A 14,041-nucleotide genomic window follows, 5' to 3' on the forward strand; every position below is an offset into this window, starting at 1 on the left:
CACGTGACAAGCCACTTCGTTGAGCCATCATTTGTGATTTGCCAGGTCGCTTCTGACAAATAGCTCAGTGGGGTCTTAAATGAAGGTGAGCGAGCTTCCTTCCCGGGGCAGGTGAGCCCACGGCCCCACGGCCTCACGGCCCCACGGCCCATCACCGGTGGCCGTGATCACCGTGGCGGGCTTTGCCGCTTTCCCCCGCGCAGTGAGCAGTAATGAGCAGTGCCACGACTGCTCGCCTGCTTAACGCGTCAATTATCAAATTCGTGAGTGAAATGAGTCAAAGATGCACATTTTGCCGGCGCTGAAAAAGCCAACGACCTTTCTGGATGATGGATGATCGATCGTTGCCGATGGATTATATTGATGGTGATAATTATGCCGATGTATAATTGATGAAATACGATGATTTGGGTGGATGAACGTCGAGCGTTAATGAGCGTGTGGTGGGTTAGTGACGGCTGGACGGATTTGACGGCGGCGGCAATGAATGGCTGACGATCGGTGTGGGTGTGCTCGTCGATGATGCTGACGATGGACGAGTGAGTATCGGCGGCAGTGATCAATATCCGTGGCCATCGTCGGCTCGTGCACACACGCAGGCGGCAATGCCCATCAGGTTTTTGTCAATGAGGGACGGAATACCTCGTGCGGGGGGGGGGTCGCCCAAGCGGGTCTCGGTGTCCGACTCGGGCTACGGTCGCCGTGGAATGCGGGTGTCCGGAGTGGAGGCTGGACGTGGGAGTCATTGAGGAGCAGGAGGAGGAGGGGGATGAGGATGAGGGGGAGGGGGATGATGAGGTGCTGCTGCTGCTGCTGGCGGTGGTGGTGGCGGTGAAGCCGGCGCCGCGCCCATTGCGGGGCGAGTGTCACGAGGAGCCGCGCGCGGCAGCTGCGCTCGCCAGCTACGCGGCCGTGGCGACGCGCGTATTTATAGCGCGAGCTCGTTAACCCCCCCCCCCCCCACTCACCCACCCACTCACCCACCCACTCACACACCCACCCACTCACCCACCACTCACCCACTCACCCACTCACCCACCCACCCACTCACCCACCCACTCACCCTCCCCACCCACCTCACCCACCCACTCACCCACCCACCCACTCACCCACTCACCCACCCTCCCCACCCACTTACCCACTCACCCACCCACTCACCCACCCACCCACTCACCCACCCACTCACCCACTCACTCACCCACCCACTCACACCCCCCCCCCCCCCCCACTAACCCACCCTCCCCACCCACTCACCCACTCACTCACCCACTCACTCACCCACTCACCCACCCACTTACCCACTCACTCACCCACCCACTCATCAACTCACCCACCCACTCACCCACCCACTCACTCACCCACTCACTCATCCACTCACCCACTCACCCACCCACTCACCCCCACCCTCCCTACCCTCCCCACCCACCCTCCCTCCCTCCCCTCCCCACCGCTCACTCGGTGGCCTTTTCGCCACAAACCCGAGAAATATCGCGGAGTGAACAACACACACTGCCATCATGCTCCTGCTGCTCCTGCTGCTGCTGCTGCTGCAGCAGCTAAGAGGACAACACGAACCCAGTGACTCACCCTAGCCCCGAGCCCTCACCATAGCCCCAACCATAGCCCCAACCATAGCCCTAGCCATAGCCCTAACCATAGCCCTAACCATAGCCCCAACCATAGCCCCAACCATAGCCCTAGCCATAGCCCTAACCATAGCCCCAACCATAGCCCTCACCATAGCCCTAGCCATAACCCTAACCATAGCCCTAACCATAGCCATAGCCCTAACCATAGCCCTAGCCATAGCCCTAACCATAGCCCTAACCATAGCCCTAACCATAGCCCTAACCATAGCCCTAGCCATAGCCCTAACCATAGCCCTAACCATAGCCCTCACCATAGCCCTAACCCTACAGGTCAAATTGATACTGATCCCAAGCCACATCCAAAATACTCGATCTGACCCTGACCCCATGCCACACACGAGCCCCCACCTCACCCGAACCCAACCCACGGACCCCGCCAAAACCCCGCGGGGCTCCAATCTCAACCCCAGCGCACGAACTCACGGCGGAGCCCCAAGTCCCACTTGGGGCCACAGCCCCAAGCCTGGCTGAAGCCCTCCCCCCGCGGCCATCCCCTCGACCTCCCCCCTCGACCAATCCCCTCGACCTCCGCTCTCAGCCCATCCCCGGCCGCCGTCTCGACGCGAGGCGGCCACGCGGCGATGTTGTTCTGTCCACGCGAATTTTTGTGTTTCGGTTTAAAAACTCGTGACGTTAAATGTCACCGAAACAACACTCGGCTCACATGTGTCTGCGCGACCCCGGCTCCTCTCCGTGCCCCGACGCGCCCGACCCGCCTGCACGCCGCTCGGCCGCTTCGGGGCGCAGCTTGCCGACGCCTCTTAACATTCACCCAGGTGGCAGCTCCCACGGCCATCGCGGGCGAAGGGGGAGGGGTGCGGGGTGTGTGGAGCGGCGAGGGGCTTTGAGTGTCCGAGAGGAAGCGAAGGGCTCCGCCACCCTGGGCGGCCAGGCACGCGGCCAGGCACGCGGGCAGAGCCGTCCGCTCGCGAGGTCAAACTCTGGTTGGGGAGCGGGTTGACTCAGCCCATCATCCATCTGGGATCGATAACATTAGAACCATGTTGTCGAGAACCCAACGGTGGTTTTCTAATAGATAGAATCGACCATGACATGGGAATGTGGAATTTTCACCACTCCATCAGGGCTGTAAACGCGAGAGGAGCACCGCGTCGATACTGAACAGGACACCACGTGTGCTGAGTTGTATGGGCAATGTGTGTGGCCACGTATGTGGGGAGCGGTGGTGCAGTGGTTATCACACTGCGCTACGAACCCAGCGACCCCGATGTTCGACCTACACCGGCCTCCGCTAGTGGAAACATCGCCACTGCGGAGCCAGAGGCGACCGGCCGTGGTGTTGGTCACCCACCCTCACGCGCGACCACCCCCCCCCCTCTCGTCCTCTCTCCGCGCGGTGCAGGAAGGCAGCGAGACGCCCACGGCCGAGGCGACCAGCAGGCCCGTGGGCCCCCCGCCGGGCCCCGCCGTGCTCGTGTCCGACGAGGCGCGCGGCTCGGCGCACGCGGACTCGAGCTTCGAGGAGGTGTGCATCGCGGGCGAGGGCAGCGACGCGGGCGACGAGGCGGCCACGCGGCCCCCGGACCTCTCGTCCGACGAGGAGTACATCCTGGAGGAGGTGGAGACCACCACCACGAGGCTGAAGAAGTCGAGCATGAAGCGCATGGACAGCCTCAAGAAGGCCTTCTCCAAGGAGAGCTTCGAGAAGAAGATGAACAAGTTCGTGTCGCCCGAGCGGCGCGAGAAGATCAAGAAGTCGCTCACGCCCAACCACCAGAAGTCGAGCGGCTCCAAGCTGGGCGCCTTCAAGGTGCCGCCGCTCAAGTTCAACGTGAAGAAGGTGCGCTCCGAGGACGGGGGGGGCACCCCCAACGAGGAGGAGGTGGCCGCGGCGGAGGAGGAGGAGGATGCCGACGCGTGCGTGGCCGTCACCAACGAGGATTCCCACGGCGGCGGCGACACCGACTCGGCGCACGGCGCGGTGCAGTACGCCGAGATCGTCTTCGCCGACAAGACGCCGGCCCGGCAGGCGGCCGCCTTGGCCTCGCCGGCGGGGAAGGCCGTCGTGGCGGCCGTGGCCGCGGCGGCCGTGGCCGCGGCGCAGGCGGCCGCGGAGGCGCGGGCCGGGGTGGTGACCCTGGGGCCGGACGAGACGGCGGGGGCGGAGAAGGGGAGAGAGGAGGAGGGGGAGGCGGCTGAAGAGAAGCCGGAGGGCGCGCGGGAGGGTGCGGGCGACGACGCGGGAGCGAAGGTGGTGCTGGGTCAAGGTGAGGAGCACGAGGAGCAGAAGACGAGCGGCAAGCCGGAGGAGGAGGAGGGGGGAGAGGAGCAGCATGAGCAGGGGGAGCAGCAGCAGCAGCAGGCGGCGGTGTTCGAAGCAGCGGCGGCGGTGGCGTCCGCAGAAGAGGAGGCCGCGGGGCGCCCCCCCCAGGCCGACGTCGCCCCCCAGGGCCCCCCCGCGGTGACTGTGAGCGACAGCGACGGCGGCGCTGCGGCCAACGGGCCGCTCGCGCACGCGGGGGGCCACGCGGCCGACCAGGGGCCCGAGGAGGCGGCCGTGGCGCACGGGAAGGCGGCGGCGGTGGCGGCTGTGGCGGGAGGCGTCAAGACGGAGCTGAGCGAGTGACGCCGCGTGGCCCCGGTGGCTCCGTGCTCACTGCTGCCACCCGCTGGACCGTTCCCACACAGACAAGCACACAGACACAGACACGCACACACACGCACAGACACGCACACACACGCACAGACACGCACACACGCGCACACACGCACAGACACGCACACACGTGCACACACGCGCACACACGCACACACACGCACAGACACGCACACACACGCACGGACACGCACACACACGCACACACACAGACACACGCACAGACGCGTGCACAGACACGCGTACAGACACGCACGCAAAGACACGCGCATAGACACGCGCACAGACACGGGCACACGCACACACAGACACGCACACACATGCGCACACACGCCGGCCGCTCCTCGCGTCGCGATCTGATGAACTGACACGAGGGCAGTGATTGTGACGACGATGACGATGATTGCTGTGATGACAGGCGAGTGCTTGCAATGCGACGCGTCCCTCTCCCCCGGCCCGTGCGACGCTTTGCACGGATCCTGGCGTGGAGCAGCAGTAGAGTAGCAGCAGCAGCAGCAGTAGCCACGCGCGTGGTGCTGGTGGTAGTGGTGCTGGTGTTGGTGGCGGTGGTGGCGGTGTTGGTGGTGGCGGTGTTGGTGGTGTTGGTGGTGGTGGCGATGAGCGGTAGTCCACGCGCTGCCCGCCGAGAGGACGCGGGAGCCTCGCGCCCAGTCAGCTGTAGTAGCTACAGCAGCTGTAGCTGCTGTAGGGGAAGAGGGGAGGGGGGAGGGGGGGCGGGGGAGGGGGGGAGAGGGGAGGGGGGGGCGGGGGGAGAGGGGAGGGGGGGCGGGGGGGCTTTAGGGGGTGGGGGAGAGAGAGGGGGGGTTCCTTCGCCGCCACCCCGCGCTGTGGCGGCTCCCCACCTCCCGAGTTGGAGTCCCGACCGCGGCTGTCGCCAGTGTCGAGTGGCGTCTGTCGCAGGTCGTGGCCCCCACCCTGCACCAGTCTGGGGGGGGGGGGGCGGGGGGGGGTGAGGCACGGGTCTCGCCACCACAGCAACCCACGCGGTTCGGGGAAGGCGGTCACGCAGCAGGGCACCGGGAGAAGAGGAGGAGAAGGGCCACAAGTGAGGTATGGCGTGGGACCGCCACTGAGAACCTCACGAGAGACGAGGGGGGGGGGGGGTCCCCAGGGCCCAGCGCTCTCGCCGTGACACGCGGAGACGTCGACTCGGGGCCACGTGGCCACCGCTCCCCCCTCGCACTCCTCCGTTTGTCAATCCCATGATGATGTAAAAGCGCATCGCTCCAGTGGCTTCCTCATGTCGGAAGCGAGAGCGTTCCAGACGGCCGCAGAAGCGCCGCGCGATGCGGTGACCGCCGTCGGTGTCGAGGGAGGCCCTCGCGGGCTCGCGGGGAGGCGTGGACAGGGATGGGAGCCCCTGGGCCGTGGTGGGGGCCGTGGTGGGGGCCTTGGTGGGGGCCGTGGTGGGGGCCGTGGTGGGGGCCGTGGTGGGGGCCGTGGTGATGATTTACGACCTCGTTCGTTCCGCAGCCATGCGAGCGCGGCTGCACCCAACCGCGACTAACAACCCCCACCCCCCACCCCCCCCTCCTCCGCATGCACCTCGAGCACCGCGTTCAGATCGAAGCGCGTGCCGTGTGGGCGCCACGGTCCTCGTCAGCCGGGGCGTAGAGGCGGCGGGATGGATGCGACGGTTCGGGCGCAGCAGCAGCAGCAGGAGGAGGAGGGGCGCCGTGAGGGCCCCGCGGCGGCCGTGAAGCTCCCGGCAGCCCGCGCCAGATGCCCGACGCCGCCGCCGCTGCTTTGCGGATGAACCGGTGGCCGCCGCGGAGAGCGATGCAAACCTCTCTCCCGAGTCCAGGGGGGGGGGGGGGGGGTAAGAGCCCCGAGTCTTGCCGAGAGGACGCACGTGGACAGGTCGGGATCCACACTGGGAGCGGTGGCAGCTGCGGTGGTGCGGTTCTCACGGCGGCAGCGGCGGCGGCTATTCGGGACTGCGCTCCAAAGGGCGCCGCTCCCACGGTGGGGGCCAGGGGGGGCTGTGAGCGAGGCCGCGTGGGACGACGTCCACGTACCGCGCTCGCCGTCATCCATCACAGCGGGCGGCCCCGATGCCGATCGCTTACCCAGGAAAGGCTCCCTTTTCAAGATGTGCCCTGCGTTGGGATGTTGAGCCAATAACATAACAACGATAATAATAGCATTTGGAAAGAGCCTTAGAGACCCCCCCCCCGACCATCACAAGGTCGGGCAAGTGCAGGAGGTGGCAGCTTCACAGGAGGCCTGAGCGCGCTGCTGAGGCTACTGAGGCTGCTGCTGCTACTGAGACTACTGAGGCTGTCGTTGAGGCTGCTGCTGCTGCTGAGGCTACTGAGGCTGCTGCTGAGGCTGCTGCTGCTGAGGTTGCTGCTGAGGCTGAGGATACTGCTGCTGCTGAGGCTGTCGCTGAGGCTACTGCTGCTGCTACTGAGGCTGCTGCTGCTGAGGCTGTCGCTGAGGCTGTCGCTGAGGCTGCTGCTGCTGAGGCTGCTACTGCTGCTGTGAGCGGATCGGGCATCGCGCAAGGCCTCCCCGCGCCGAGCCAGGAGGGATGCCCCATGGACGAATCGATTCATCGACCCCATTGTCGGTTCGGTTCCACGAGATCGAATAACGCAAAAATGCGGGGCGGGGCGGGGTCTCACATCTGTTGTGCCGCTAGACGGGAGGTGACGCGCGAGGCCTGGCAGCTCAGACAGAGCCCCCTCAACACCGCCGCCCACCCTCGCCGCCACTGTTCAGTGCCTTACGACTACTGCCTTAACTGAAAGAGTTTTATAAATATAAATATATTTTAAAAGTAATTATATATTAATCGAATGTATTGGCAGCAATTGTTATTCTTAAAATAGGCCTCCAGTACCTTTAAAAAGTGTATACGCTTGTGTGACTCAAGGTAGATTGATGAAGGGAAACGCAGGATAATGAGCGCGCCGAAATATCGAGGGCCGGAGTTGCCGACTCTCATCGGGCCCACGTGGTCCCCTCGAGGCGCCTCTCCCTCGCCTTTAAGTTTGTGTTGTTGTTGTTGTTGTCGTCTCGCAAAGCAGCGAGCGGCCACGGCTCACATCCACACACGCCCGGCGTGCATGCCACGTGACCACCACACTGCACCTATTTCCAACGCTCTCAGCCTTGCCCAAACCACTAGTAGCTCGGCAGAGCTGAGAGGGCAGCAGTGTTGTTGTTGTTTAGGCCGACGTAGGCATCATGCTAAACGGGCAGCGGTGAAACAGAGACAATTGTAGGCTGGCTTCGGTCACATTAGGACTCATCGGTTGTCCATATATGGGCGCCCATCTCTCTCTCTCTCTCTGGACCTCACGTGAACTCATGACCATGGGCTACCCTTGACCCAGCCCCTGGGTTGTTGCTGTTTTCATATCGCAGTGGGGGAAGCCTTCCAGCTGTGTCGCTGCGGTTTCCCTAGAGAGCCCCTCCGCGTGTTCCTGCACGCAACGGCGACTCCGGCGTGAGGGATGCTACCGGGTCTGGGATATTACTGCGGGTTGCGGCCGCGTTGTTCGCGGCAGAACAGACGAATTGACGGCGGCGCTGGATTCATATCGGGGCTGAAAACGCGTTGCATGGTATTGGCCAAAGATCTCAATTCAATATACTGCAAGCGGGATATTTCTTTTTTACTCAGCGAGGCTTTTCTGTGAGAATAAAGAACATTCGGAGTGATGTAAAGCCTCGCCTAAATTGGTGGTAATTCTGAGGGCATACCGGCCCCAGTGGTGGAAATGTGGAATTTTGAATGTGAAAAATGTGGAATTCCCACCACTGGGCTCTGGGCCCCCTCGAGACGGAGGGGGGGGGGATGAGCGCCGCCCCATTGTGCGTGAGGGCGGAGAGGGCGGCCCCCCGCGCGGGCGGTGATGGCGAGAATTCCTCCCCGGGGCCTCGCGCGCGAGTTTTGGTGAAACGCGAGTGACCTTCTCCACCCAGGGCCCTGCTCGTGGCGGGGGTCACTCTCCATCCCGAGTGGAACCCCTCGTCCCTGGCGCGCGCTGTGGCCGTGGCGGGGCTGTCCGCTCCGAGGCAGCTCGCGTTTCTTGTTTGCGCAACCGCGCGGGACACACACACACACGATGCCCTTGTATCTTGTACATACATGTGGTTTAGAGTTTAAACATACATCAATAAAGGCGTAATCATTCGCGCGTGTCTGCTCGGCTCTCTTTCTCTTTTGTTTTGCGAACTCGCCGCCTCTGCCGCTGATGCCGCCTCTGCCGCCGCTTCAATTTGATGCAGCGGCGGCATTTGGACACGGATGGTTCGCCCCGACTATCCGGCCCCGGGGGGGGGGGGGGTGCCACATTGTGTGGCCCCGTGGCTCGTAAATCCGAGCCTGGCACGAGGGGCGCGCGCGGTGTCTGTACGTGTTAGGCTGCGTGTGTTTGTGCGTGTGTTTGTGTGTGTGTCGGGGTGTGTGTGTGTCGGGGCGTGTGTGATTTTCGGGGTGTTTGTGTGTGTGTCGGGGCGTGTGTGTGTCGGGGTGTGTGTGTGTCGGGGTGTGTGTGTCGGGGCGTGTGTGTGTCAGGGTGTGTGTGTGTCGGGGTGTGTGTGTCGGGGTGTGTGTGTGTGTGTCGGGGTGTGTGTGTGTGTCGGGGTGTGAGTGTGTCGGGGAGTGTGTGTGTGTGTCGCGCTATGTGCGTGACCGTGGCGTCTCTTGACCTGGTGCCAAGCAAAGCAGCAGCGCGCACCGCGCGCGTTCCTCTGCTTCAGACAAAGGCTGCGGGGGGGAGGGGATGGGGGGAGGTCATTACCGGGCGAATTCGCGCAGCCCGTTTCACCCTCGTACAATCGGAGAACAATGCCGAAGGGAGAGAGGGAGAGAGAGAGAGGGAGGGGGAGAGAGTTTACGTTGCAGAACGCGGCTCCACAAAGCCCGGCCGGAGCGAGGTTTTTGTTTGCCCGGCGCAAGATTAGTTGTAAAAAGAGAACTCTAAAATCAACAACGTAGCTGGAGTGGGTGGGTGGGTGGTGGCGGGGTTGGTAGTGGTTGGGGTGGTGGTGGTTGGGGTGTTGGTGGGGGTGTTGGTGGTAGTGGTTGGGGTGGTTGGGGTGGTGGGGGTGGTGGTTGAAACGACGCACATCCGAGTGACCACAGACGCCGCAAGTGGCTGTGGATCTGTCCCGATCGCGGCTCGCCAAGCGGCTGCACGGGGCGACTCTGCGGCTGCTGCCCCGCAGCTTCGCGAGCAGCAGCAGCAGTAGAGCAGCAGCAACAGCAGCAGCAACATCAGCAGCAGTAGTAGTAGCAGCAGCTACAGCAGCAGCAACAACAGCAGCAGTAGTAGCAGCAGCTACAGCAGCAGCAGCTACAGCAGCAGTAGCAACAGCAGCAGCAGTAGCAGCAACATCAACAGCAGCAGTAGCAGCAACAGCAGCAGCAGTAGCAGCAACATCAACAGCAGTAGTAGCAGCAACAGTAGCAGCATCAGCAGTAGTTGCAGCAGCAGTAGCAGCAGTAGTAGAGCATCAGCAGTAGTAGCAGCAGCAGTAGCAGCAGTAGCAGCAGCAGTAGCAGCAGTAGCAATGTCGAGGTCTGCTGGCCACGGACGAGAGGGCTCCAGGGGGTGAGAGTCTCATCGTCATCATCATCAGCAGCAGCATCATCAGCAGCGGCGATGAGCGACCTCCAGGAGCTCTGCGTGGAAATCCGCGCGGGCTCCCGCCAAGCGGCTCGAACTCCACGGCCGCGCTGCCAAACGGGCGGGCTAACGAGGCGAGGGGCGGATTAACGAGGTGCGATGGGGTCACTGTGCGGATTAACGAGGTGCGATGGGGTCACTGTGCGGGTTAACGAGGCGCGCGCGCGCGCTAATTGAACGCGCGCCCATTCTGACAACGACCTGGGAGCGTTATTAATGAGTCCGGAGCCGGGCAACGTTGTAATAAGCACGCGGTCTTCAGCGCCTCGGTGGGGAAACACCCGCGGCCAACACCTGGCAGGCAGATTGATCCGTCTGGCTGCGTTTGCAGCAATGCGACTCGGACCGCTTGGATCCTCCAGACCGAGCGCTTCGCGACGTCTCTCGCGGCGAGCGAGCCGCCCACCCACCCAGTCACCCACCCACCCACCCAGTCACCCACCCACTCACCCACTCACCCACCCACCCACTCACTCACCCACTCACTCACTCACCCACCCACTCACTCACTCATTCACCCACTCACCCACCCACTCCCTCACCCACCCACCCACTCACTCACTCACCCACTCACCCACTCACTCACCCACTCACCCACTCACTCACCCTCCCCACTCACCCACTCACTCACCCACTCACCCACTCACCCACTCACTCACCTATTCACCCACCCACTCACCCACCCACTCACCTATTCACCCACCCACTCACTCACCTATTCACCCACCTACCCACTCACCTACCCACTCACCCACCCAACCACCCACTCACCCACTGACCTACCCACTCACTCATCCACCCAACCACCCACTCACCCACTCACCCACCCACCCACTCACTGTGACCCCCGGACGAGTGACAGGGAATGAATGCGACCGCGTCCGCTCGAGGAGTTTGAGAGGGCTGGCGGTGGGGGCTGACGGCTTTCTGCTACCGTACTGCGCATGCGCGACCAATGGAGAGGGGAGGGTGGGAGGCGGCGGGGGCGGGGGGGATGGGGATCGGCCACTGAACGGCACGGAGGCGAGTTCGACTGCCATTCGCTTGCGAACAGCGAGCTTCTTTCCTTTCGCGTAATTCCTTAAATGACCTTGCCTGAGGCTCCTGCATGCTTTTGTTTTAGCATATCGCACTTGCTCACAGTCTGCATCGGCATCGGCAGCTTGTTGCAACTGTCACGACAACGATGGTGGTGGTGATGATGGTGGTGGTGGCGAAATGCGTCCACCTTGGCACCCCGTAAGGAGCCTCTGTGTATAACGCACGCCTCTACATCACAGGGCGAATCGATTCCGAGCTGTCGTGATACCATTGCATGGATCTCGGCATGAATAATGTAGCAGTAGGCTGTCGCGAACAATACTATCCATAATAAAGGATTTTTTTGTGCTTAGATCGCGTGGATATTAAAGTGTCGTAAAACCCACCACCACCACCCGACACAGCCAATTGAGTGTATGCCTCAAGTAAACAACACGTGACCATCAGCCGCTGCTTCAGCCACACCGGTTGTGAGTTGCGGAGTAAACTCACAACAATTCGAGTAACGTTACAGGGGCCGTCCATAAATGACGTCACGCACCTAGGGGGGGGGGGGGTCATACATTTGTGACGATGTGTGACGAGGGGGGGGGGGGGGTTGAGAAATGTGACGTCACACCAAAATGCGCAACTTTAAATAAATATAGACAGCACGTTGTACTTAATTAAATAGACTTTTAATACATGTTTTCTCCTATAACATCAGAGTGCAGCGCCACATTAAATACGCACTACAATGACAATAGTTTAAAGCGATTTGAAGCATGTTTTATTTTCCAAATGGAAATATGGTTTTGGGGGGGGGGGGCAGAGCTTTGTGACGTCATATTTGAGGGGGGGGGCTGACTTTTTGTGACGTCATATTTGAGGGGGGGGGGGTCTGACTTTTTGTGACGCCGTGTGACGAGGGGGGGGGGGCGGGTAAAAAATCGATCGTCCAAAATCGCGTGACGTCATTTATGGACGGCCCCGTAGTGGGTTTACTCTTAAACACAACTGCTGGTGGTGCTGCACGTGACAAACCTTACAAATTGGCCGTGTCGGGTGGTGGCGCCTTTAACGACGCATTTCTAATCACGCGATCTCACCCCCACGCACCTGTGTTGCTGAGACTCGCGGTCTCGGCTCGAGTCGTGGGGAGCTGCCCCCTACCTTGTGAGGCTGCTGCTGCCCCCTTCCTTGTGAGGCTGCTGCTGCTGCTGCCCCCCTTCCTTGTGAGGCTGCTGCTGCCCCCTTCCTTGTGAGGCTGCTGCTGCTGCTGCCCCCTTCCTTGTGAGGCTGCTGCTGCCCCCTTCCTTGTGAGGCTGCTGCTGCCCCCTTCCTTGTGAGGCTGCTGCTGCCCCCTTCCTTGTGAGGCTGCTGCTGCCCCCTTCCTTGTGAGGCTGCTGCTGCCCCCTTCCTTGTGAGGCTGCTGCTGCCCCCTTCCTTGTGAGGCTGCTGCACGGCGCTCCCTGCGGCGCTTTCCTGCGGCCCGCGCCGCTGAATGGCCGGAAGCCACGCCCGGTGCTGCCCGCCACGGCTGCCCCTCTCGCTCGCTCACTCACTCATTCGCTCATTCACTCACTCCACTCATTCACCCGCTCACTCACTCGCCTCACTCACCTGCTCCACTCGCTCACTCGCTCCACTCACTCACCCGCTCACTCACTCACCCGCTCACTCACCCACCCACTCACGCACCCACCCGCCCACTCACCCGCTCACTCACCCGCTAACTCACTCCACTCGCTCACTCGCTCCACTCACCCGCTCACTCGCTCCACTCACCCGCTCACTCACTCACCCACCCATCCACTCACCCACCCACCCACTCGTATTCCCTGCCACACGTGCACTCGACGTTTATTTTGACACGTTTTGTCGACACAGATCTCTGAGTGTGCAGATCTCTGTGGTGTGCAGATCTCTGTGGTGTGCAGATCTCTAATACACAGATCGCTAGTACACAGTGCATGCGTCTGCTGCTATTTCAGAATCGGAATCTTTATATTTTGTACTGGAGGAATCCGATGAGCTAGAAAGATATTTTCACAGCTGTCCAGCACCGCAACGGCATTTTCTTTCTCTCGTGTGCCAATTGGTCGACCCTCTTCAGCCCACGGCCGCCTCTCCGAGACCTCCGTGCCGAGCGCTCCGTCGTCTCGGCTATCACACTCCTGGCTCTGCTCTGACCACCGAAAACTCCCTCCCGACAACTCCCTTCGTCTCACGATCCCCTGGATTGTCCTGCCCCACAAGACTTCATGCAGGGCCTCATGATACTCACAATATTTTGTCTCTATCATTTGAAACCTCAGACCTCCCGTCAACGCCGCACCGCCCTCTCACGCGGTCGCACCGCAGATGCCCGACTAAGCCACTCGGTCTTCTCCCATCGCGAGATTTTGGCCGATGTAGATGCAGAGCAACGACTGCAATGTCACATTCAGGTTGTCGAGTCGGATCACCTCCGTCGGGAGCGGCGGAGTCATCGCTGTGATGTCTCCTTCGTATTTGTGGGTCGGGCATTGCGTCGTTATTTGTCGTTACGGGCTGTTCTGGATGACCGCAGTCGACACACTGCTGCTCGAGGGTTTTTTTTCCCATCTCTGCATCAGATATCCGCATCTCCTGCCATGGTGTGTACAGATGCGATTTACGGTGGACCATGAGCTTCGTGGAAGATGGAAACCAGGGGTCTTCTGCGTTGGGTCTTCTTGTAACGCAGTCGCACTTAGCTGCCGTACCAAGCCACCCTTTGTCGATGTTGTGGGTTTACTCTCCAACACACCGGTGTGCTGAACTTGTAGCGAATTGGCATATTGTTTACATGACAAACAAACCTCGATGCTGGGCAAGCCGTGGCCAACAGCCCCGCCTGCCGGTGGCGCTGCGAGCCGCTTGCCATGCGGGGAAACTCGCACCGACTCGACACGACCTCCACACGAGTTGGCCCACTTCGCTCCGAGCGACGTTCCGTTCGCTAAAGAGAGCAGAGCTCCAGGAGTGGAGTCGGCTCCTCCTGCAGCGGTACAGCAACGTGCAGTAAAGGCCTGGTGCAGGCTGTGGCAGATAACATTCTATCCAAGGGC

At 61.7% G+C, this 14,041-nt stretch overlaps 1 protein-coding gene and 1 long non-coding RNA gene across 2 annotated transcripts; both read left to right on the top strand.

The window, feature by feature from the left end:
- Nucleotides 1–3,113: 3,113 nt before the first annotated feature.
- LOC144723075 (caveolae-associated protein 1-like) lies at nt 3,114–4,236 on the top strand (the record flags this gene model as incomplete). Its single annotated transcript, XM_078601637.1, is given in 2 exon segments — nt 3,114–3,877; nt 4,013–4,236. Coding segments are annotated over 2 exon segments (988 nt in total), but the record flags the coding sequence as incomplete, so codon positions are not given.
- Nucleotides 4,237–5,713: 1,477 nt separating this feature from the next.
- On the top strand, nt 5,714–8,431 carry LOC144720811 (uncharacterized). Its single transcript, XR_013585805.1, has 2 exons — nt 5,714–6,701; nt 6,741–8,431. It is a non-coding gene; the product is annotated as an uncharacterized LOC144720811 (long non-coding RNA).
- The last annotated feature ends 5,610 nt before the right edge of the window (nt 8,432–14,041 follow it).

Source organism: Lampetra planeri, chromosome 1 (assembly GCF_965212315.1).
Source record: "Lampetra planeri chromosome 1, kcLamPlan1.2.h2, whole genome shotgun sequence".
NCBI classification, from domain to species: Eukaryota; Metazoa; Chordata; class Hyperoartia; order Petromyzontiformes; family Petromyzontidae; genus Lampetra; species Lampetra planeri.